This window comes from Callithrix jacchus, chromosome 7, assembly GCF_049354715.1.
Source record: "Callithrix jacchus isolate 240 chromosome 7, calJac240_pri, whole genome shotgun sequence".
In the NCBI taxonomy this organism is placed as follows: domain Eukaryota; kingdom Metazoa; phylum Chordata; class Mammalia; order Primates; family Cebidae; genus Callithrix; species Callithrix jacchus.
The window spans coordinates 146,401,370-146,426,335 of record NC_133508.1 but is presented as its reverse complement, the minus strand read 5'-3'; the positions used below and the strand labels follow the sequence as shown (position 1 = coordinate 146,426,335).

General features: G+C 40.5%; 1 protein-coding gene across 1 annotated transcript; it reads right to left on the bottom strand.

Moving 5' to 3' along the window:
* Nucleotides 1-5,838: 5,838 nt before the first annotated feature.
* On the bottom strand, nt 5,839-21,887 carry LOC144577067 (uncharacterized). The gene is made up of 3 exons (XM_078332688.1): nt 21,613-21,887; nt 21,249-21,351; nt 5,839-9,493 (listed from the first exon to the last, which is right to left on the bottom strand). Exons 1-3 carry the CDS (start codon nt 21,835-21,837, stop codon nt 9,378-9,380), a joined length of 444 nt encoding a protein of 147 aa, XP_078188814.1. The 5' UTR covers nt 21,838-21,887; the 3' UTR covers nt 5,839-9,377.
* Nucleotides 21,888-24,966: the final 3,079 nt, after the last annotated feature.

The following is a 24,966-nucleotide window of genomic DNA, read 5'->3' as shown; positions in this document are numbered from 1 at the left end:
GAGAAAGAATGTTCTAGGGATGTATGAAGGTCCTGAGGTAGAAAAGAGCTTAGAGACTCCAAGGACCTGCAAGAAGATCCATGTAACTGAACCCAGAAAAGAGAGTTGTGAGACAAAGCTAGACCGGTTTGTCTCTATCATAGCCCATATCATGTGCTCCACAGTAAGTGGTAGTAGAGAAAAGTGGAAGTGGTAAAAAGTTAATATTTAATCCCAATAGCAGAGGAAGGACATTGTATGATTAGTGTTTTTTAGTATTTAATGTTAACAGCAATGGAAATGTATAATGTGGTTAGTGTTTCTAACAGAATGTTAAAATGGGACTCTTCCTGACTCATTGCAGCTGAGGACCTAATTACCCCCACATTCCAAAGTGAAATGAGTCAGATCATTCATGGCAGAATTACAAAAGAGGTGCTGAAATCAATTCTGTGGATCTTCACTCCTCTGCCTATCTTAAGGCTATATAGGAACTGAAATGGAAAAGGCTAAGGAGAGCATTGAAAGAGTCTCCAGTGCATTATGTCTTCCCTACAACCCCATGAGAGATTGGTAGGACAGGTATTTGTACCTTACCCAGGTGTGTTAGTGAGGGATACTCCAAGGAGACCACATGGAAGGGTTGACTTATGTCCTCGGGAGTCCATGGGTCACAGAAATACCTGGTAAATAGCTTACTGTCATCAAAGTAAGGTACTGCATTTGGAAAATAAGTGGCATTGGCAGATTGCATTGGCAGCTCCAAGGTATGAAATTGTTGGTAGGAATATATATGTAGGGTCATTTAAAAAGGGATTATGCTTAAGGGGCCTTCTGCCCACACCAGACAACCTTAGCAGAAAGAGTCTGGAGATGTGTCTTCAGTTTCAGAAGCTGAAGGTGGGGCTGGAGTGGGTGTGTAAGCATCCCACTAAGGTTGAGGCTTTGCCTATTTCAATGAGCTCCAATCCGTGGAACTTAGAGAGAACTATCTAGCCTGCATTAAAATAAAAAAAAACCCCAAAACCCTGAGAGCAAGAGTCAGCTTTAAACACCTGCCATGGCCAGAGTCTGTCAATGCTAGATTACAACTGTCTGTCACACAAGATCTTTTCTGTTCCTTATCTCTCTTTCCTGGCCCCTCCACCACTGGCTGTTTGAAGGGGCTGAGGCCATGAAGAAGAGGAGGCCAGGAGAGAGGAGCCAACCCCACCCCAAAGACCACAAGCCCAAGCAGGTTTGGGTGGGTGGTGGGGAGGAAGCATTAACCATAATGAAGTTCAGAGTTTCAACCAACACACTGAACTGGGCATTGTTATTATTGAAACTATTTTGTGACTAGAAGAGAGAATCCATTTTAACTGAGAGTGCCAAAAAAATGTCAAGGGACTTGCCCCAGGCACCAGGAAAGAACCAGTCCTGCAGAGCTGGTTTGGTCAGGCTGTTGGGAAGAAGAGTATAAAGTTGTTTTCTGTTCTCACTTTAAGGTTTCTGGTTCTGTATAAAAGTGACTTGTTGGCCGGGCACGGTGGCTCAAGCCTGTAATCCCAGCACTTTGGGAGGCCGAGACGGGTGGATCACGAGGTCGAGAGATCGAGACCATCCTGGTCAACATGGTGAAACCCCATCTCTACTAAAAATACAAAAAATTAGCTGGGCGTGGTGGCGCGTGCCTGTAATCCCAGCTACTCAGGAGGCTGAGGCAGGAGAATTGCCTGAACCCAGGAGGTGGAGGCTGCGGTGAGCCAAGATCCTGCCATTGCACTCCAGCCTGGGTAACAAGAGCGAAACTCCATTTCAAAAAAACAAACAAAACCCAACTCATTTCAGCCGGATGAAACAAAGGCATCACTTCTATTTTGAGTCTTCTGCATACCGGCAAAGGAGAGTCTTGCAACTTTGTTGCTAATAGATTCTTTGTTTTGCAGATGCCTAATGGTAGCTGTGCCAAGCCGAGATCGCGCCCTTGCAAAAAAAAAAAAAAAAAAAAAACTCCTTTCAGCTGGATGAAATAAAGGCGTCACTTTTTTTTTTTTTTTTTTTTTTTGAGACCGAGTTTCGCTCTTGTTACCCAGGCTGGAGTGCAATGGCGAGATCTCAGCCCAGCGCAGCTACCGTTAGGCATCTGCAAAACAATCAGAGAATCTATAAGCAATACGTTTCAAGACTCTCCTTGGCCCACATGCAGAAGAAAAGACTCAAAATAAAAGTGAGCCTTTCGGAGGTTGCGGTGAGCCGAGATTGCGCCATTGCACTCCAGCCTGGGTAACAAGACCGCAACTCCGTCTCAAAAAAAAAAAAAGTGACTTTTTAGTGAAACCCTGTCTCTACTGAATACACAAAAAAATTAACTGGGCGTGGTGGCACACGCCTGTAGTCCCAACTACTCGGGAGGCTGAGGCAGAATTGCTTGAACGTGGGAGGTGAAGGTTGCAGTGAGCCGAGGTCGTGCCACTGCATTCCAGCCTGGCACCTGGTGACGGAGTGAAACTCTGTCTCAAAAAAAAAAAAAAAAAAAAAAGTTGGCCGGGCGCGGTGGCTCAAGCCTGTAATCCCACCACTTTGGGAGGCAGAGGCGGGTGGATCACAAGGTCAACAGATCGAGACCATCCTGGTCAACATGGTGAAACCCTGTCTACTAAAAATACAAAAAATTAGCTGGGCACGGTGGTGCGTGCCTGTAATCCCAGCTACTCAGGAGGCTGAGGCAGGAGAATTGCCTGAAACCAGGAGGCGGAGGTTGCGGTGAGCCGAGATCGCGCCATTGCACTCCAGCCTGGGTAACAAGAGCGAAACTCCATCTCAAAAAACAAAAACGAAAAAAAAAACAGTTACTTGTTTTAAACAGTCACTCTGGTTGCTGTGTGGGAATCAGACCAGAGGATGGCCCGTGTGAATGCAAAGGGTCAGTGAAGAGGTGACAGCTGGCTCCTCCACTTCCTAGCTGTGTGATGTTGGAAGTCAGTTAACTTCTCTGTGCATCAGTTTCTTCATCTTAAAGTGGTGCTAGAATGCTTTCTAGGGTTATTGAGAAGAATAAATCAGCTAATGCATTTAAAGTGCTTAGAGGAGTACCTGACCCATAGCAAGGATTATAAGGTGTTTGCTACTGTTTTTATTTTAAAAATTCTAATTGTAGCAGCCTCAATGTAAGACAGTGTTGACTTTGTCTTTAACCAGAGAGTGAGAGAAAGCGCATGATGTATTTTAGAATGATATTCAAAAGGGCTTTGTGGGGGATGCTTGGATGTGGAGACTGAGGCGGAGGGAGAGGACAAGAATCACTCCCAGTGTTCTGGTTTGGACATCTGGATGGAATTGAGATGACTGAGATTGAGGAGGACAAGAATGATATAAGGCTTAATAGAGATTCCTGGTTACTGATGCTTTAAAAAATATGTATTTTATTTTATTTTTTAGAGACAGGGTCTCACTGTTGCCTGGGCTGGAGTGCAGTGATGCAATCATAGTTCACTGCAGCCTCGAGCTCCTGGGCTCAAGTGATCCTGCCACTTCAGCCTCCAGAGTAGCTGGGACTACTGGTGTATGCACCATGTCTGGCTAATTTTTGTATTTTTTAAATTGTAGAGACGGGTTCTCACTATGTTGCCCAGACTGGTCTTGAACTTCTGTCCTCAAGCCATCCTCCTGCCATGGCCTCCCAAAGTGTTGGAATTACAGGTATGAGCCAAATAGCACTGAAAGATCTGAGCATCATAGGAATGATTTTTCTGAAATGTAAAGACTCTAAAAGTATTTGTTTTGCTTGGTCATTTTTCTGATCCTTTGTCCCATTCTTTTACATAATGATGCAGGGGAGTCTAGGTAATTATGTAGTAATATGGTTTTCCTTTTGAGAACCAAGAATGGCCTCAACAGGCAATCAGTCCTTGCATAATAAACACTGTTAGAAAATAAATAATCTTAACAGTTCTAAAACTAAAATTATCATCTTTAATGGATGTCTTCTAAAATTGCTGTATGTCTATAATAAACATAATAAAAATATTTTTATCCATGGGTACTGCAATATAGTGACAGCTCTTTTTTTTCAAAAGCACACACATAAATGCACAGATAAAATATTAGTGCTTATGTTTTAAATACCTTGAATGGCATGTCACCATTTAAGTTGATTTTTGAAACTGGGGTAACAGCCTGATTCCCATCCTAAACATATGCTGTGGAGATACAGGAACACTGTCCTTTGGTATTAACTCCCTATTTTCTTCCCTACTCCCCTGGGATACAGTGTTGAGAACCAGAATTTATCTTTTGCCTGATGTCTTGCCAAAAGCTGTCTTTATTACCCACTCCTGGCTTGCTAGGGGTTGTGGAAGAGCATTTATATTAGATGCTAGGGCTGACCAATGAATAAGTGGCTGAGGGCCATTTTTAGTTTCAGTCCTTAAATTTTGTAGAAACTATAAAAGTGACTCAAATAACTCTTTGTAGACTTGCACATCCCCTCATCAGAACTTTCCTTTGAGGCTGGGTCCTTCAGGGTTCTGTGAGTGGGAAGAGCAGGGTGTTCTCTGAGACCCTGGTGTCCATGATTATCCACTAGGGCTGGAGCCTCATCTGGCTTAATGATTGCAGTATTCTTGATGTAGCAAATATCCTTTTAGGTAAAAATAATAAATCTGCACTTTAGTGACAGATGTTTGGTTTGGCATATTACTCTTGCTCTTGGCAAATTCATGCAATGGCAAAGCCAATCCACGTGATCCGGAAGGGAGAAAATAGGATCAAATGTTAGAATACTACACTAATTCCCTAGCAGCTAGCAGGTGGATGGGAGAGGAGGCCTTGGCTTTCAAATAGTGACTATATCCAATAATAGAGGAAAAATTTGAAATCCATACAGGTACATACCAGGGAGTTAAAGTGCCTAAAACCAAATGTTTGATGTTATTATATCTCCTTTTATTTTTGTAGCTGTAGTATCAACTGGTAACACCCACTTTGAAAATTTTCAAGACCAACATCATCACAGCCATAAGGTATGTACCAAATTCCTTGGGGGAATCTATTCAATATTTGATTATGTACTAGAGTGAACCTAGAACTGCTTATTTCTTTGCTTCTTTTAAAATTTGTTTTCTAAAGTCAGCTGATTAGCAAAAAATGAAATACAATTTGTCTTTTAATTTTCATCAAAGTAATATGTATACATAGTAAAAATAAGGTAGTGCTGAGGAGTTTATACTGAAAAACAACAGCTGTCTGTCACATTTCCCAGTCCCACTTTCCAGAGGAAAACCCCCACCCTTTTTTTGATGAAAGAATTACGTTTCTTTGAGACAGGGTTTTACTCTGTTGCCTAGGCTGGAGTGCAGTAGTGTGACCATGGCTCACTATAGCCTTGACCTTCCAAGCTCAGTGGATCCTCCCACCTCAGCCTCCTGGGTAGGTGGAACTATGGGTGTGTGCCACCATGCTGGGCTAATGTTTTCATTTTTTGTAGGGACAGGATCTCACTATGTTACCCAGGCTGGTCTTGAACTCCTGGGTTCAAGCAATCCTCCACATTGCCTCCCAAAGTGCTGGGATTATAGGCACGAGCCACCGCACCCAGCCAATATGACAATTTTTAATCACTGATTTTTATCCCTTTATTCCTTTAATCTGCCTCCTGCAAAGTTAAAACTGCAAGTAACTTGGTGTATATCTTTCAAGACTTTGTTTCTATGTATTTTAGTTATTCTCTGTAATAAAAACAAGGATTTAGCTACCCTTTCCAAATTTTTGATAGTCATTGCAGTTTTATTCTTGGTTGCTTTTGTAACTTTAAATAATACATTTAAACCTCTAGTTTTTGTTCCATCAGCCATATATAAAGCCTCTTGACTCCCAAGCTATATTTATATATTCATGATTATTTATTGGGTACTTACTATGATGACAGGCACTGTTCTAAGTGCTCAGCGAACAAAACAGAGCTCTCAGACTCATTGGCACTTACATGGTAGTTGAGGGTAGGGGTGTTCAGACACAGAAAGTATACAGTAGACATTAATAAATTCAACATAGAAAAAAAAAGAAATACAGGAGAAGATAGTTCGGGAGTCCAGAAAGTGGGAATAATAATTTTAAATCAGGTGGTCAGATTTAACCTCATTGAGATGACATTTGAGCAGACTCTAGGGCAGGAAGGATATTATTCATGTGACCATTTTGGGGAATAGAGTTCCAGGCAGAGGCAACATCAAAGGCCCCAAGGAAGGAGTGCACCTGGCACATTCAAGGATTACAGGTGGCTAGCAGGGCTAGAATGGAGTGAGCAAAGGGCAGTGTGGTGGAGAATGAGGTCAGAGAGATAGGGTGAGATGATATAGGGCCATGTAGATCAAAATAAAGAATTTTTGTTTTTGATTTGGGTACAATGAGAAACCATTGCAAGGTTTTAAGCAGAGGAGTAACATGGTTTGACTTGTGGTCAGATGGATTTGTATAGCTTCCATGTTGAGAACTGTAAGAAGTCATAGTGGGAGGCAGGGGAGTAGTTGCATGGCTCTTACAGTCATCAAGACAGAGATGCTAGTAGTGCTGACCAGGAGGTGCTCGTGGCGTTGGTGAGAAGAGGTCACATTATGGAGGTACACTGATGAGACTATCCCTTTTCTCCTTTCTTCCACCTTCTACCCTTCCACCTACCATAATAGTCTGTCTGGTTTTTTTGTTTTGTTTTGTTTTGTTTTTTTTTGAGACAGTATCTTGCTCTTTACCCAGGCTGGAGTGCAGTGGTGTGAATTTGGCCCCCTGCAACCTCCACCTCCTGGGCTCAAGCAATCCTGCCTCAGCTTCTCAAATAGGACTACAGGCATGTGCCACCATGCCCAGCTAATTTTTGTAGAGATGAGGTTTTATCATGTTGCCCAGGCTGGTCTTGAACTCCTGAGCTCAAGCAATCTGCCTGCCTTGGCCTCCCAAATGTTGGGATTCCAGGCATGAGCCATCAGGTGTGGCCTAGACTTTTATTTTTATGTTTTCAGGGTTAATGACAAATTCTTTCTTTATTGTAACCCATCTTTCATGTGTTGCTTACAGTTTGACTCTGAGAGTTAAAAAAATCAACACAACCCCCCCAATTTGTGTTATGACTATTTAATTAGTATGCATTGCATAGACATAATATGCAAAAACTACATTTCATTTTTTATAAGTCCAAGACTATCCCCTCTGGGCTTTTTGAAGAAGGATATTCTAGAGTCTAAATTAAATAAATTCTCTTTTATAAGTATAGAAATTGCTGAAAATTTTGCCACATTTTACCTGGCTTCATATTTGTATCTTGACTTTTCTATATAATTCTTGTTGTTTGTTTTTCCTAGAACTTCCAATTATCTTTCTTTTATCTTGCTGAGAGAAGACATATATATTTTCTTCACCATGTCACTGATATCATCTATTTCCATGGTCACTCTATTTTTTTTGTAAACTACATTTCATTTTTCTTTCTGAAGATAGTATTAATGTTATACTTGGGACCCACTGACTCCCTCTTCCGATTTAGATTGTTTTGTAAACCCCATGCACAGTTGTCACCCTGAAATGATTTCTCATTATACTCCTGGACAAGTTCTATTCTTTCTTGTATTCGATATCTTCCTCTTTGTTGGTTTGCATTTCATTTCTCTGGAATATCTCCAAAAGTATCTTCATCAGAAAAAACAGATGGGAGATGAAATTTCTGAGTACTTGAAGATCTAAAAATGTCTTTAGTATGCCTTCACATTGATTTATAGTCAGGTGGAGTGCAACATTCTATATTCAAACATTTTTTTCCCCTCAGAACTATGAAGGAATTGTTCCGCTGTCTTTAGCATGGAGTATTACTAATAAGAATCTTAGGCCAGGTGTAGTGGCTTATACCCGTAATCCCAGCACTTTGGGAGGCTGAGGTGGGAGAACTGCTTTAGCCCAGGAGTTCAAGACCAGCTTGGGCAACATGGCAAAACCCTGTCTCTACAAAAAAATACCAAAAATGAGCTGGGTGTGGTAGCTTATGCTTGTAGTCCTGGCTACTTGGGAGGCTGAGGTGGACAAGACTCTTCCTTGGAGGCAGAGGTAGGGGAAAGAAGCAGTAGCTTGATGTATTATTGTTCCTTGGTAGGTGATCTTTTTTCTCTTCCTCTCTAGAGTCTTCTCATTTTCATTGCAATACTATGCACAATAGCCTAGACGTGGGAACAACCTACATGTCCATTGACAGATAACCAGATCAAGAAACTATATCTTCATTTATTACTGAATCTCTAATTTCATAGTGTTAATAAAAATGATACACTATTGATAATAAGCAGCATACATTTTATGTTTTGCATATTATAAACTATGTATTTTTATCATAAGACACCCCCAAACCCGTATAGAACAAGGCAAGGTATAAACACATAAATATCAAAATAGTGTAAAATAAAATACTCATCCGAATGTACTTTGGGATGTGTCTATTCTAAATACAACATATTTAGTATCCATATTATATTTCCATAAAGGAATTTTCTTCCCTTTTAAAATTTATTTGAAGACATACTAAATAGCATTGCTATACTTGTACTGGGTTGAATAATGTCCCCTCAAATTCATATTAAACTGGAACCTCAGAATGTGAACTTATTTGGAAATAGGGTCTTTGCAGACCTAATGAAATAATTCATTAAGATGAGGTCATATTAGGTTAGAGTAGGCCCTAAATCTACAGACTGGTATCCTTACAAGAAGGCTGTGTAAAGACACAGGCGGGGTTCCAGGCCAGATAGTTGAATAGGAACATCTCCGGTCTGCAGCTCCCAGCAAGACCAATGCAGAAGGTGGGTGACTTCTGCCTTTCCAACTGAGGTACCTGGTGCAGCTCATTGGAACGGGTTAGACAGTGGGTGCAGCACTGTCTCACTGCTCATGGAGGGCGAGCAGAAGCTGGGAAGTGCAAGGAGTTGGAAACTCCCTCCCCTATTCAATAGAAGCCATGATGGACTGTGCTGTGAGGGATGGTACTGTCTGGTCCAGATACTGTGCTTTTCCCATGGTTTTTGCAACCTGCAGAACAGCAGATTCCCTCAGGTGCCTACACTACCAGGGCCCTGGGTTTCAAGCACAAAACTGGGCAGCTGTTTGAGCAGACACCCAACTAGCTGCAGTTTTTTTTTCCATACCCCAGTGGTGTCTGGAACCCCAGTGAGATCGAGCTGTTCACTCCCCTGAAAAGGTGGCTGAAGCCAGGGATCCAAGTGGTCTAGTTCAGCAGATCCCACCTGCATGGAGCCCAGCAAGGTAAGATCCACTGGCTGGAAATTCTAGCTGCCAGCATAGCAGTCTGAAGTTGACCTGGGACACTTGAGCTTGGTGGGGGAAAGTCATCCACCATTACGAGGCTTGAGTAGGTGATATTCCTCTCACAGTGTAAACAAAGACTCCAGGAAGTTTAGGCTGGGCAGAGCCCACCACAGTGTGGCAAAACCGTTGTAGCCAGATTGCCCCTCTAGATTCATTCTCTCTGGGCAGGGCATCTCTGAAAGAAAAGCAACAGGCCCTGGTCATTGGAGAAATGCAAATCAAAACCACAATGAGATACTATCTCATGCCAGTTAGAATGGCGATCATTAAAAATTCAGGAAACAACAGATGCTAGAGAGAATGTGGAGAAATAGGAATGCTTTTACACTGTTGGTGGGAGTGTAAATTAGTTCAACCATGTGGAAGACAATGTGGCAATTCCTCAAGGGTCCAGAACCAGAAATACCATTGGACCCAGCAATCCCATTACTGGGTACATACCCAAAGAATTATAAATTATTCTACTATAAAGACATAGGCACACGTATGTTTATTGAAGCACTATTTACAATAGCAAAGACTTGGAACCAACCCAAATGCCTATCAATGATAGACCAGATAAAGAAAATGTGGCACATATACACTGTGAAATACTATGCAGCCATACAAAAGAATGAGTTCATGTCCTTTGCAGAGACATGGATGAAGCTGGAAACCATAATTCTCAACAAACTAACACAGAAACAGAAAACCAAACACTGCATGTTCTCACTCATAAGTGGGAGTTGAACAATGAGAACACATGGGCACAGGGAGAGGAACATCACACACTGGGGCCTGTTGGGGGGTAGAGAGGAAGGGGAGGGATAGCATTAAGAGACATATCTAATGCATGTGGGGCTTAAAACCTAGATGATGGGTTGATGGGTGCAGCAAACCACCATGGAACATGTAACAAACTTGCACGTTCAGCACATGTATCCCAGAACTTAAAGTGTATATATATATATATAAAAGACACAGACACACACAGAGAATGCCATGTATGATGAAGATAGAGACTAAAGTGATGCAGCCACAAGCCAAGGAATGCCAAGGATTTCTGGCAACCAGGAAAGAAGCAGGGAACAGATTCTCACTTAACACCTCTGGAAGGAACCAACCCTGCCAACACCTTGATTTGGGTCTTCTGGCCCCTGAACTGTGAGACACTAAATTCCTATTGTTTTAAGCCACCCAGTTTCTAAAATTTGTTAAGTCAGTCCTAGGAAACTAATACAGCATACTAGCCTAACTCAAAGTCTCAAAAATCTCATTCTCTGTGCACACATAAATTGAGCACCTAGTGTGTGCTCCACAAATAACTGCCAATTGACACCCTTGAAAAGGAAGAGTTAATTGCCTATAATAAAATAAATAAGAGGCACTTTCACAATAATTTTAAACAAAATATATTCTGATGAAGAAAAGCCATTTTCTCCTTCTGTAGAAAATACACTATGGTTTAATGAAAAATGCTTTGCTGTAGTTGCATTTTAGAGTTTTATCATGTGAATATTATATATGACATATTACTGTCAAAAGAACTGACATAAAGGTTATCAAATTTCATGCTTCAAAAAGATGCTACCCACAGATATAAAGATTTTTATCATTTTTTTTCTATTTATTTTTATCTTATTTTTTTATCATTGTTTTGTTAACAGCCATAGTTGTTGCCATGCATACATCACATTGACTTTCATTAACATGACCATTAACATGGAAAGATACCAATAAGACAAACTGTATTTGTAACACTTATGAGAAAAAGCTGATGCAGTGTATTTCCTTGGATGATGAGCTTTCCTGATATTGTAACATGGAGGGAAAAAAATGTAAAAAAGAATAATAAAACAGGAATAAGTGAAAGTTGCTAATTTTTTCACCTTGCTTTTGCAAATCATGAATGCATTTTATTTATAATTTCTTATGTACTTTTACATTCATAGCTAAATATGCTACTGAGTTTGTGGACAAATACTAATTGAATGAACTGTTTATAGAAAAATGCTTACAACATGGTCTAAAGGCATGTTTAAGCTGTCATTTTGATGTTCTATCACCCTCTACTGATCAGCAAGCGAAATTACATTTAGCCTTTTTCCCCACCAAAGTTGGTGTCTTTTCCAAGGCTAAAAAAATATTTTTTGTCCATTTACTAAATTTATAAAATCTGTTCATAAGTAAAAATTCATATTGAAAATAAACATAAAGAAAGTCATCTGTTTAAGTCTCTGTTAGCTCCTCAATGCAAGTTAGAGACTATTTATATTTATATCCTTAGCAGCCAGTATATTGCATATCACTCAAAAAATACTGGCTAAATGAAATGTTGAGGAAATTTGCACAATTATTGCTGTCTTCATTTATCATTTTATAAAGTTCTTTATTTCATAAATATCATTGCTATGTGAATTTATAAAAGTTGGTAAAACAGATATTTCTAATCTCTTGATTTTATAAATGCTAGTTATTTTGACTTAAATATAATTAACAATTTCTATTGATAGTCATTTTTACTGTGGTTTAACATGGGCATTTTTCTGGTTATCTGTTATTCTGAATAGTTGCACATTATTAACTGGGGCTTTTTGTTGGTTAGAATTACGATCAGTTGCAGGTGCTGGAGAAAACCTGAAATACCATTGTCTTAAGGTCTGATCTAAGTTTATTTCTTTCACACATAAACCTATGTAGTCCAGGATGACATGAAGTTTCCATAGTCATCAGGATCCTGGCTCCCTCAGTTGTTCAGCTCCATAATGCATAAACTCTATACACTAAAAGGAATCGATAGGTACAGAGCATCTCGGAGAGTAGACTCGAATAACTGCATGTCATTGCAGAGTGGAGGCTGCTGGTATAGTCTGACAAAAGGTGCTGATGTATGTAATGGTCCACCAAAGCTACATAAGATCACTGCTCAGTTGTGAGCTACTTGATGCACTGCAGATTTCACAAATTGATATCCTAAAAAATCATGATCACAAATTGGTGCTCATAGTGCCCAAAAATCTTACTCAGTTTCTCTGGTAACATAGTCTCCCAGTCTCCATAAAAATGATGTTGTACCTTCTTCAGATCTCTTCTTCTCACATCCTGTCTTTCTGATCCTCTCTCCCTGACATCCTTACATCCTCACTTTACCACAGTGCTTCATTCTTCACTGAAGATGTGGGAGCCATTTTATTGGCCCTCTTCATCTTTCCGCCATTGAATCTGCAAACTGTTAACCAAATTTGTACCTGGTTTTCAGCTGTATTGGAAGAAGTGTGCTGATAGCTGCAGTCAGCCGTAAAGGTAAAGTTGCAGGGATTTACTCAAGGCTATGGTTTTGCCAAATGAATAAGAATTAAAGAAGCATCAGAAGTAAAGGGATATGTAAGGTATTGGTTAAGATGATGGATAATGGAATCTAAGTGAGAGTAAGGAAAGAAAAGAGGACACAATGAGGTGAGGATAACATAGAAACATGGATAGGTTATAGGTCCTATGGGGTTCCTGTTCATACTTTCTGCCTATTAATTACATCATTTGTCTTTTTCTTATTGATTGATAGGATTCCTTATATACTCAGAATACTATCGTTTGTTAGTTGTTAGGTTTGTATTTTTTTATTTTGTGGCTTTTATTTTTCATCTTTTTCATGATGTATTTTGATGCAGAGATGTTTTCAATTTTACCAAATTTGTATTTTATGATTTATGATTTTTTTCTCCAAAGACCGGATTGCAAACTTGAAGATTTATATTTTAAGTAATAATATCTTTTATTTGTATAGAATTATAAATTACAAACTATTGTTTTGCTTAATCCTTTTAACTATTATTTGAGACAACAGGCTAGAGGATATTAGCTCCCATTTTACAGACAAAGAGTTAAAACACTGTACCCATATTTAGTATAAGACAGAGCTGGGATGTAAGCCCTGGGTCTCCATACTCAGAACTGCTTTTTTCCCCATGACTTTGTGATACATCATTTTAAAGTAATCTGATTTCACAATGTTTAACTACAGTGTAAGAGTAACATCTATAGCATCTCTTCCTGGCAGATTACTTCTGGAGCCAACCAACCTAATTAATTACTCATAGACTGACACATTTTAAGGCATTGTTATACCTCTAGCTCAATTTCCCAGTTATGTTTGAGGGCCCCATGAGCCAAAATTGCAAGAAAACTGACCTGAAAGGCCCAGGGAATACATAGTTAAGTATGTTTCCAAGTGTGACCTAGGCCTGGCACATCCTCACCAACTGCTCAGATGGCAAGTGAAGGCAACAAAATGAAGGGAACAGTGGGAAGGCCCACTGAGGGGTTGACACTGATGAAAAACACAACAGTGTCAGATCCTCTATTTTCAGGATTAAAATCTACAGAAGCCCAGTTGCTGATCTACTATCTACTACTAATATCAACAACTGGAGACTAGAATATGCAAGGAAATGTTAATTAACCTGCCTGCTGGGGCCCAAAAAGCCAAACACCACTAATTTTAATCCATGCCAAACCAAGAAAATGGTTCATTCCTTTTTGATCTGGGTTTCAAGGAGAGTGCTGATTGTCAGAGAAACCAGGAAATTCTATCCTGAAGCCCAAGGGAAGATACAATGGACATTTCCCAGGTGCAGGGAGCAACACCTTCTGCCACCATAAAGGGAAGAAAGCTATCTTGGTAAGCTTTGGTCTTCCACAGAACATGGAACCAGAGATAAGCAAGACCAGGGCCTGAATGACCAATCCTGATAAGAGCAGGACTTCCTCACAGAAGGTGCATAGGTCTCTGAGGAGAAGGGTCTAAACATCCTAAAATTGCAAGCAAAATTTTGAGTACATACATGTTTTTCTGGTGAAGGGGTTCTTCATTCTCAAATCCTGAGCTTTTAGAGGAAAAAACTAAGCTACTTGTGGGCTAGGTTACAAAAGCCAGCTGATATACTTAGAGCCAGCCAAGTCTGAGGGCTCTCAAAGACTTCTAAGTTGGAAGATAGACTCACCAGAGACACAACTGACCACTTGTTTTTTGCCCTTCGTCCTAATAGTATTTCAAGTCTTTTCAAAATAAGGCCCTAGGAACCCCCAGATTCAATTATGTCCTTGGGCTTGGTCCACTGCTGCAGGAGTCTTAGGGAGCCTTGTGCAAATGCTTGCCTTATTCATTTGCCAACATTAAACCCCAGGATAGAAGATGTGACAAAGCAGTACTTCTTTCATGGTATGTGGTTATTTCAGAGGAGGTAGGAGCCAATGTAGGAAACACTGGAATGTTTCCCTGGAACTGGACTGTGATAAGAGGTGCCTGCCATGAACATAACTTGCTGCCTTTTCATTGACTCTTCTCTTCCAATTTTTGAAGATAAAGCAGGAAATACTCTTCCCTCAAGATACAATTCTAATTGTTATTTTTGATAACAATTCAGAAAACCAGAAATACATACTTCCAACGCACCATGTATTCAGGTATTCTGGGTTTAGTTCAGTTGGTGGGTGAGCTGATGGAGGCATTCACTCTGAAAGCCAGGTGAGCCATCTCCTTGAAGAAGCCCACTCTATTCTCAGTAGTGTAATGGGCCACCAGGAGCTGGAAAGGATGCAAGAACCAGGAGATCTCCTGGAATAACTTCCCTGGGAAGGCAATTTCATGAATGAGGTCTTCTAAGAAAATGACACCAAACTTCTTCAGGCGCTTCTCAATCACTGTGTTGTCTAACAGAGAGATAGTCTTATTCTTGACCTTACCTTTTCCATGTTTCAAGATGAGTTCAAGACAGGCTTCAGATTTTAAAATCCCTGGGTCATATAAGATTCCAATATAGGCAGCAGTTTTAGGTTCTGGGGGTGACTTACAAAGACACCACTAAAATTTTTCTTTAGGTGAACCATTTTCTTCTTGCAATGGTTCTCTGCACAAGTAAACTCATGCTATTACTCCTTTGGATATGTACAACAAAGGCCAAGGAATGTATCCGGCAATCCAAGGCATGAGGTTTCATTGCTAGTCATCTGAGAGGCACCTTGTTGTGTTTCGGCCTCCAGAAACCATGTAGGAAGGATTCCAGTTGCTTATACCTGAGCCCTTTTCTCCCTTTTTTTTTTTTTTTTTTTTTGGTAAAAGTGAATTCTTTTCCTGAGTGGTTTTGAGGACTTGATAAATCTTCCTCTTTTTCAGTAGACTTTCTGGTACCAAAGGGATTTTTCTTTGCTCTTGCTCTGTCATCTTTCTAGTGCTGCAGCTGCTCATCATGTGCTAGTTTATGCTTTTTAATGTCAAACACATTTTCTACACTGAGATCACAAAGGTGTTTATTTTCCCAGATTTTCTTCATAATGTTTTAAGGTTTTGCACTTTACATGTATGTCTTCACCTGGAATTTATTCTTATGCACAATATAAGGTAGGGATTTATTTGGTCTTTAGCTCTCCCCAATCTGATTTCTGCCCCACCAATTCACCGAAAACATGGATTTCTTGCCAATCTGAAAGACATTTTTCAATCCTAGGTTTTCATCATAATCTTTAAGCAGCACTTGGCATTTTGAGAAGCTCTCTGGTTCTAATAACAGCCTCTTCTCATGGTTTAATAATACACTTTCCTGCTTCTCCTAACTCATTGAAGGCAATTTCTCAGTCTCTTTTAATAAAAATAACAATAACTATGATTTATGAAATGCTTTCCATGTGTCAGGCCTTGTATTTTTTTCTAGTTAATACTTATAACACAGTGTTCAGACAGAACTGGTACCAATAAGGAAACTGAAGCTCAGATAATTTATGTAAGTTGCCCAAGATGATTTCAGTCCAGGCAGCTTGAATTTGGACTGAGCTCTTAACCACTATACTGTGCTGACTTTTTTGCCTCAATCTGACATCTACATTTTAGAACTTTTCAGAACATGGTGTAGGGTCCTCTTCTCCTTTACACTCTGTCACTCAGGCTTGAATGCAGGGGCATGATCATGGCTCACTGCAGCTTCAACCTTTCAGGCTCAAGCGATCCTCCCACCTTAGCCTCCCCAGTAGCTGGTACTATAAGGGTGCCACCACGCCTGGCTAATTAAAAAAATTTTTTTGTAGAGACAATTTTAAAATTAAAAAGTTTTTGTCTTGCTTGGTTGGCCAGACTGGTCAACTCTTGGGCTCAAGCAGTCCTTCTACCTCGGCCTCCCAAAGTGATAAAATTACAGGCATGAGCCACTGTGCCTGGCCCTCTACTTTCTTTCCTATAGCTTTAAAAGGTTTAACTATACCATTGACTTGCAAATTTGTATATACAGCACAGACCTCTTTCTTGAGCTGTGCCTGAGGTTTTGCCACTTGCATGACTTACATGTCAAATTTAATATGTCTAAAATTGAACTGTTGATCAATTTCCTCCATCTCAGAGACTGGCAACTCCATCTACATGATGTCTCATGCCAGAAACCTGAAAGTTATTTTTGTACTATTCTCTCCCTTTATCCAGTCCTTCACTAAGGTCTTTTGATTTCACCTCTAAAATATTTCTTGATCTGTCTGCTTATTTACCTTTCTACTTCCCCCCTTCTAATCCAAACTGACCACTCCAAGAATCTCCTAACTGATCTCACTGCAGTGGCTCTTGTGTTTTTTTTTCTACACAGCAGCTAGAGGGATCTTTAATGCTGTGAAATAACTCATGTTATTCTGCTGCCAAGAACTCTTAAATGGTTTCTGGGATAGACTCTTATATTGTTCATCAATATTCAGTATGCTTCCCTGCAGGAAGACTTGAGGTCAGGAAGGCCAATCAAATGTACATAATAAATTAAAATAATTTTGTTATTATTTATTTTAACATTTAATATTTTGTCTCCTTCTGCCTGTAGGAGACAAAATAATAAATGTCTCCTACAGGCAGAAGCTTTAAGAACCACAGCATGCTTCTTCACACTCTTGCTCCCTTTGCTGTGGCTACCAACAATGTTCTAGATAGTGTCTGCATTGGCCTTAGAGTAAGGACAATCACATCCCAGGAGCAGAGCCCACAGCTGACCTATGACACATGCATAAATGAGATTTAAGCCTCTGTAGGCAACCACGATTCTGGGGTTGTTTGTTATTACAGCATAGCCTAATTTATCCTGACTGATCTAGCTTACATTGCTATTGGGCTAAAGCCAGGATCTTTAACATGGGCTATGGTGCTCTGCATAATTGGGTCCTTACCTGCATTTCTAATCTCAGTTTGTGCCACTGTTTCTCTTGTTAATTATTCTCAAGTCACAATGGCTTTGCTTTAGTTCCTTGAATTTTCCAATTTCTTTTTCTTCTCAGGAATGTTAAAAGTGCAAGGACTTTTAACTGGCCAACACCTCTTTACTGGCCAACACCTCTTTCTTGTTCAGGTCTTAGCTTAACTATAACCTAAGTTTTAGAGAAGTTTTCCCTCACTCCCCTATATATTAGCTTCCCCGTTCTGTTCTCATAGCATACTTACACACAGCTTATAATTATTCTATGAGTTATAATTCTTCTATGATGATATTTTCAGCTGCAAGTGACAGAATACTTAATAAAAAGTGGCTTAAATAATAGGTTGAATTTATCTACTGTCCAAAGAAGCCCAGTGGAGCCTGGTTCCAGAATTTGGCTCAGTGATGCTATCAAGAGGTTTCTACTTTTCTGCTCTGCCATCCTTAAGTGTTGGCTTTCACCCTCAGTCTTGTTGCTGCAATATTAGTAGAGATCATAAGGAAATATTGAGCAACATTTGTTCACAGGGAGAGGATTTGAAACATGAATGCAGAATAATAATAGGAGAAAGCCTTCTAAATTTCAGTGCATACTAAAATTCAGATCTTTGCAGAAAATGCACCTTATTTGCCCAAACTGATCTTTACCCTGAGCCCCATCTGTTGGATAACGGTTAAAAAAAAAAAAGTTAAATAACTGTTTTAAAGCTTAGACTGGTAACTGAATTCGCTCAATAATTGTTACTTCCTCTCTGATAAAAAGTTTTTGCTCACTAATTCTCTCCATAAGAGAGCATCAGGGCATTTGGAGGAGGGATGTGATTTCTGACCTTGTGGCATTGGGGCAAATTGCCCAAGAAGTGGACCCTTAGAGTCCACTGGTTGGCATTAGTTGGTTCCTTGTTGTCCGTGCTAGTAGCAAGCACAGATCTGTGGCTGGTCTGTTCCTTGATTTGAGCAGTGCTTCTGGTGGCTGCCCTTGGCTGCTGCTGTTTATAGACTCCTGAAATGCTCACCAAATCTTTCATCTAGCCCAGTAACCAAGTGTTCACTCCCATTACACGAGAGCGATGGGCTCCAAATTTCTTTGTTCATATAACCTCAATTTGTGTGTATATATTTACAGCTTATACACACATGCACTATCAAATCATGTTATTAGAAAGCTTATTTTCCCTCTTTTATAATTATAAAAAGAAGTCATGTTTTCTTTTTTGGTTGTGAAGGGGTTTGGGTTTCAGTAACCTCACAGGGACAGGTGATGAAGCCTTGGCCTAGTAAGAGGAAGGGAGCTGGAGCTGGCCCAGGAAGACCACATGGAGGCTTATCTACATTAACCTGAGGGCAACTGAAAGAAAAAAAAAAAATCTCTTAAAAATCCGTAGCCATGAGACTACCCTCCGCCAGTTTATAGTTTGAATTAACACCATGCTGTCTGGGAATGTATTGACAAACATTAACCAGGGGCCAAAAAAGGATGATTCCCAGCCAAGACTGGCAGAAGCAGATCCCCAACTAGGACCCTAGCCCATGGCTTGGAACCCAGAGCCTCCCACCGGGTGCGTTCCCTGGGTAGTTGCTTTGCCAGCCACAGGGGAGCACAGCCACAGGCAGGAGGCCCCCGCGAACCCAGCATCTGCTGGCTGCAGGTTTCCCTCATGTCCAGGATCCCTGGTGCCTTGTAACCCAGTGGGGCTTCCTGCTGCCCACCTTGGCCGTCCAGGAATATGACTCTTGACTGTCTTTTTGAAGATCTCTTCCAGAAGCTGAACCACCAAGGGGGTGGGATAGTGGACATCAGTGAGCTACAGAAAGGAATGGAAGGCTTGGGCATCCCTCTGGGCCAGGAGGAGATGGGCCCAGGTGGAGTGGAGAAGACCCCTCAGCCCTTTCCAAGCTCCCCTTGGGACTCAGACGGTTTTTCGATGGCACTGCTTCACTGAAATGACCCCTATTTTGTAAGGCTTTCCTCACGTTGGTTTTCTATTAGTGAGCTGCTACCGAGAAATAATAAAACTTTACCATATTGCCTAGGTGGTGCCCTCAATCGAAAACGCAGAAGGCCTGGTTGCATTACTGCAAAGTTAATAACCCTCCTGTTCTCTGCAGTGAATCAATTTCCAATGGGCTGTGTCCAAATTTGGTTAGCTCTTGGGAATTCCAAGGGTCTCCTTGGCGCTGGTAAAGGCTCACCTGGAGCTCTCTCCAAGGGTGTCCCATAGCTTGGGAAACAAGGCCTGCCTGCACAGGAGCTTGCTTTAGAAGGCCCCAGCCTCAGGGCGAGTGCCTAGCTTTCCTGTGTGTGCTCTTGCCATTTGTCTGATACAGAGAATAGTGCTCTGATTCCCACACATTAATTACACCACATATTTTCAGTTTAACCTGACACTATAGAAATTACCATACTATGCTATGCCATACTATACTATACTATACTATACTATACTATACTATACTATACTATACTATACTATACGGTATAGAATTGTCACTGAGCTTAACAAATGACCATATAAATAATTACTCTTGTATTTTGGGAGAATCCTCAATTCTACAGCTGTACATTTAACCAGTTGACTCACCAGGGTTAAGAAAAAAGTCAGTCTTTGTTTCAGTCTTTGTTTTACTTCAGTCTTCTCTAAGAGACTATAAGGTCTGGCAGCAGCAAGGGAGTGTAGTTGTGGGTATAAGTGTATTTGAAAAGGGGCTGGGGAGACCGGTTTTTGTAATCTTTTTCTTGTGAAGAGATGGAATTAAATTCAGTAAGAGAAAACAAATAATGTTTAATATTTTGTCAGTTTCTATCTGGCAGGCTTGAATTAAATGATGGATGTGAAGGTAAAGATCTGAGTCCAGAAAAACATACAGTTAGCATAGTTGCATTTATCATTAAACCCATACTTCTTGGGATTTATGAAGTGCATGCCACAGAAAATGGGAGGATAACCACATACCATGGATATCACACTTTTGCTATGGACGTTTTTTGCTGAGGCCTAACAAACCACAGGTGCCAGTCTTAATTACATAAAATATGCATTGATTTCACTGGCTTCTGTGTATCCAAAGCTTTTTGCTTCACTCACTTTGCCTTATACAGAATCAGAAAACAAACTTGTGATATGATGCTTTTCTTCCAAATGTAGTCCAAAAATCTTACTATTTCATTTCTCTTCTCAATAAAGGGCTAGGTCCTCTGTTTCATCATGCTGTATATCTATACATGCTATACATCATCTTCTGTACATCTGTCCCAGTGGTTCTCAATCAGGGTTGATTTTGCCCCTCGGACATTTGGCATTTGCAACGTTTTTGATGGTCATGGCAGTGGGTGTGTATGCGTGTGATACCAGCATGCAGTGAGTAGAGGCTAGGGATGCTGCTAAACATGCAACAACATGCAGGACAACAAAGAATTATCTGGGCCCGAATGTCAATAGTATTGAGGCTGAGAAACTGGTTTATCTCAGCCACAAGCCCCAGTGTTTCTTGCTCCTCCCTTCTAGTAGATGAACATGCCACTTGACTGAATACATTGGAGTGAGCCACCAAGAAATCCTTGAATTTCTGGCCCCCTTGTAAAGTTTCCTCAGCTGTAAAATGAGGATAATAATAGTGATAACTTCATAGGATTGTTTTGATGATTAAAAAGCAAATAAATAAAAAATGCTTATAATTGTTTACTGAGCTTAAGGTAATTATTAAACTTCAACAAATGTAATAAAGCTATGATCTTACCTTTATTTACATATATGATTATTTTCTTTCCTTTAGTCCCAGGGAATGACTTGTTTCTTCTCTTCAAGGTTGGTTCTTCTACTGACATTATCAACTTCATGGCCTTTCATATCCATTAAAACAGGGATAGTACAGCTCCCCCCAGCCCACCCCACCGCCCACCTTTTTCCTTTTTTTTTTTGAGACAGAGTCTTGCTCTGTCACCCAGGCTCCAGTAAAATTCTGTTTTCTCCAACTCCTTCCTCCCCCCCACCCTGCTTTCTTTCTCCCCTCCCTCCTTCCTCCATGTGTCTTTTTTCTATCCCCTCCCTCCCCACCCCCGGGTTGATTATGAAAGTGTCCTCATTCTGTGGCTCTCTGTCACCTGAACGACTCGCGACCGAGTCCTGTGTTTTCTTTCTCCCTCCGAGATGCATGTCCAAACACCCACACGTCGTGGGCTTGTCTTTTGAGCCTGTCTGGGTCTACGCAGAGACACGTTTGGAGGACGGTTTCTGTGGGATTGGGGTGGAGGGGCTGTGTTTTCGGCCTCGGAAAGACTTTCTCGACTCACGGTTTCGGTTTTGCCATCCGCGGGCCGCCCTGCCATCTGGATCTCTCTCGGTGACAGGTTTGGGGACCTGGTCGTCGCCGGTTGTCGGGCTCCATCTGGCGGCCGCTTTTATATAGTTTTCTTGGCTTCTGGAGCTCCGGTGACAGCTGCCGAGGGAGGGGACCGTCCTCGCTGTGAGCTAGTCATTGCTCCGGATCCAGTTCAATGGCATGATCTTGGCTCACTGAAACCTCCACCTCCCAGGTTCAATTGATTCTCCTGCCTCAGCCTCCTGAGTAGTTGGGATTATGGGCATCTGCCACCATGCCCAGCTTATTTTTTGTATTTTTAGTGGAGATGCAGTTTCACTATGTTGGTCTTACTGGTCTAGAACTCCTGGCCTCAAGTGATCCTCCGGCCTTGGGCCTCCCAAAGTACTGAGATTACAGATGTAAGCCACCATGCCCAGCCTTCAACTTCCCTTTTTTAACCTGTATTTTTAAACATGCCCTCTCTAATAACAGTGAGCCTTCCTTGACCCTGGCCTCTCATCTAGATATTGTCCTACTTCTTTGCAGTCAAGATGAGCTAGATCTATGCCCTCTTCCTTGACTTTTTTACTCTTTGTTGTCTGAAAGATTACTTTTTAAGGCTTCAACTATCATATTAGCATAAGTGACTCACAAATTGATAACTGTCTCCAGGTTCTGGGTCTCTCCACTTCTCTCTGTGCTCATAATCTTGGTGAAATGTCCCACCACCCAGTCATTCTAGACTTTTCGTTTTGCCTCACTCCACCATCCAGTCAATCATGTATAATTCCTTAATATATTGTATCTAAGTCCCTTCCTCTCTCTATCCCACTGCTTCTGGTAAGCCCAGGCTTCCACCATCTCTCTTGCCTAGTTATTTTAAGTTTTATAAACAGTCTTCCTGTTTTTACTTTTTGTGCTTCCTTCTTCCACACTGCTACCATATGACACTACTGAAAGGAACATCTGATTCTTTCATATCCCTGCCTCAAATTATTCAGGAGCTTGAGAGTGTCAGTGGGAAAAGTCTAAGTCTCTCAGACTTGTATACAAGTCTCTTCATGATTTGTTGCTGGGTGTTGCATTTTGTGGGCAGTTCTCCAACTTGCAGCTACTTGAAGATCTCTGCTCCTTCACTTTCTGGTTCTCTAATATTCAAGGTTCTCATCATCTGCATTCAGCTGGTGAAAGTGGAATGAGCACAAAATACGTGTGGAAAGGTTTATAGGTCAGTCCCAGAGTGGTACATATTACCTTCACTCATATTTCATTGGAGAGATCTTGTTCGTTACAGCCATATCACCCTGAACACGCCCGATCTCATCTGATCTCAGAAGCTAAGCAGGGTCAGGTCTGGTTAGTACTTGGATGGGAGAGATCTTGTTCACACAACCCTGCTTAACTACAAGGGTAACTGAGAAATGTAATCTAGCTGTGAGACCAAAGAAGGTAAAAAGAAATTTTGGTAGATAGCTGGTGATCTGTCACATCCCTCATACCTACCATCCCTTTGCTCACTTTTTGCTATTAGATTTTTAAATATTCAACTTGAGTCACTTCTATGAGATTTCCCTCATTTCTGTCTTTTCTTCAAAGCTTACCATTTACATCTTTGTTCCCCACTGAACCTTGAAAATTTTCCATCATTGTGGCTTTAGCATTTTATCACATTATTACAATTATTTGCTTATGTATTTGTGTACATGTCTGTCTTTGTTATTAGCCTGCTAGTTTCTTGAGGAGAGGAACTATTGCTGATTCATTTCTGTTTCCCAAGCATTTTAAACAGTATCTTACACATTTACTGAGTGACTGAATAAATGTATGACTCTTGAGTGAAGGGCAGACTAATTAATCTCTAAAGTTCTTTAAAGTTATAATACTCAAATATTCTGTTTTAGTGTTAGAAATTTTACTCTAAAACTAGAGTACTTATAATTTATGACAGTATTTCTAATTTACATGAGATAAGTGAATAACTGAGAGCAAAAGGAAGCATAGTCAGAGACTTGGCCTTTCAAGCAGGTACAGGCAAGATTATGAGGTCTGGGAAAGTTTCTGGGCTTGACCCTAAAGGATAATGAGGTGGGAAACTACTGAGGAGCTTTCTGTAGGGAGTGTAATGCCTCCTGTCCTACTTTAGCTCCAATGCCAATACAAATTGTGTGGAGCATGTATTGGCATTGGAGCTAAAATAGGATAGTAGTGATGGGAATAAATGATTTGGGAGATAGTTGAGAGACATTTAGGCATATAGTATGTCACACTTGGTGATTAGATGCGCAAGGTGAGGGAAAGGAAAGAGGCAAGAATAATTGGTTTGAGCAGCATTGGAGGGTGCTGGTATTATTTATTTATACAAGAAATATCATATGGGCTCTCCAGTCTCTAGTTTATATCTTGCCAAATGGAAGAAATAATTCAAGTGTTGATGTTTTATGGAGTGTTATAGTAGCACACGAAATAGTATTTGCTTCTGTGTCTTTTCAAACTTTCCAGTTGATCCTTATTTTCTTTCTTCCTTTAAAGGAGTGTTTGATACTTCAGAAACTGTCAATGCTCTCCAGTTAACAAGTATAAATATTTCTAAAAAAGAGGCAGAGAGAGTCTTGAAAGGTCAGCCCTTATATATGTATATGTATTTTAAACTTAATTTTTATTATTAATTTATTATCTCTAACTCTCTTTTACTGATAAAAGTGATAACTATAGAAACATTAGAAAAATGTGAATAATAGCTTTTCATTATTGAACATCTGTCTGCTAGCACTCTTCTAAGAACATTACATACATTATCTCATTTAATCCTCACAAGACTTCAGAGGCAAAGACTATTTTTTTCACAGATCAGGAAACTGTTGAAAAGTGAGGTTAAGTAACTTGCCCAATGTCACCATAATACAATCACCGAAATGTTAACCTGGTATCATTTTAGTGTATGTATTTATTGCTTTTTATAAGATTATGTCGGAGGGGACTCAAGATGGCGCTGTGAGAACAACCCAGGATTGAAGGTCTCGGTTAATCCACGGATAGGTGAGTCAGAGATGCATTTTCAGACTGATCTTTGTTGCCCACAGAACGGGAAAATTCCCAAGTATAAAGGAGACGCGGGACACCAGGCAGAGGCTCTGCTTGGAGAAGCCGGCAGCTG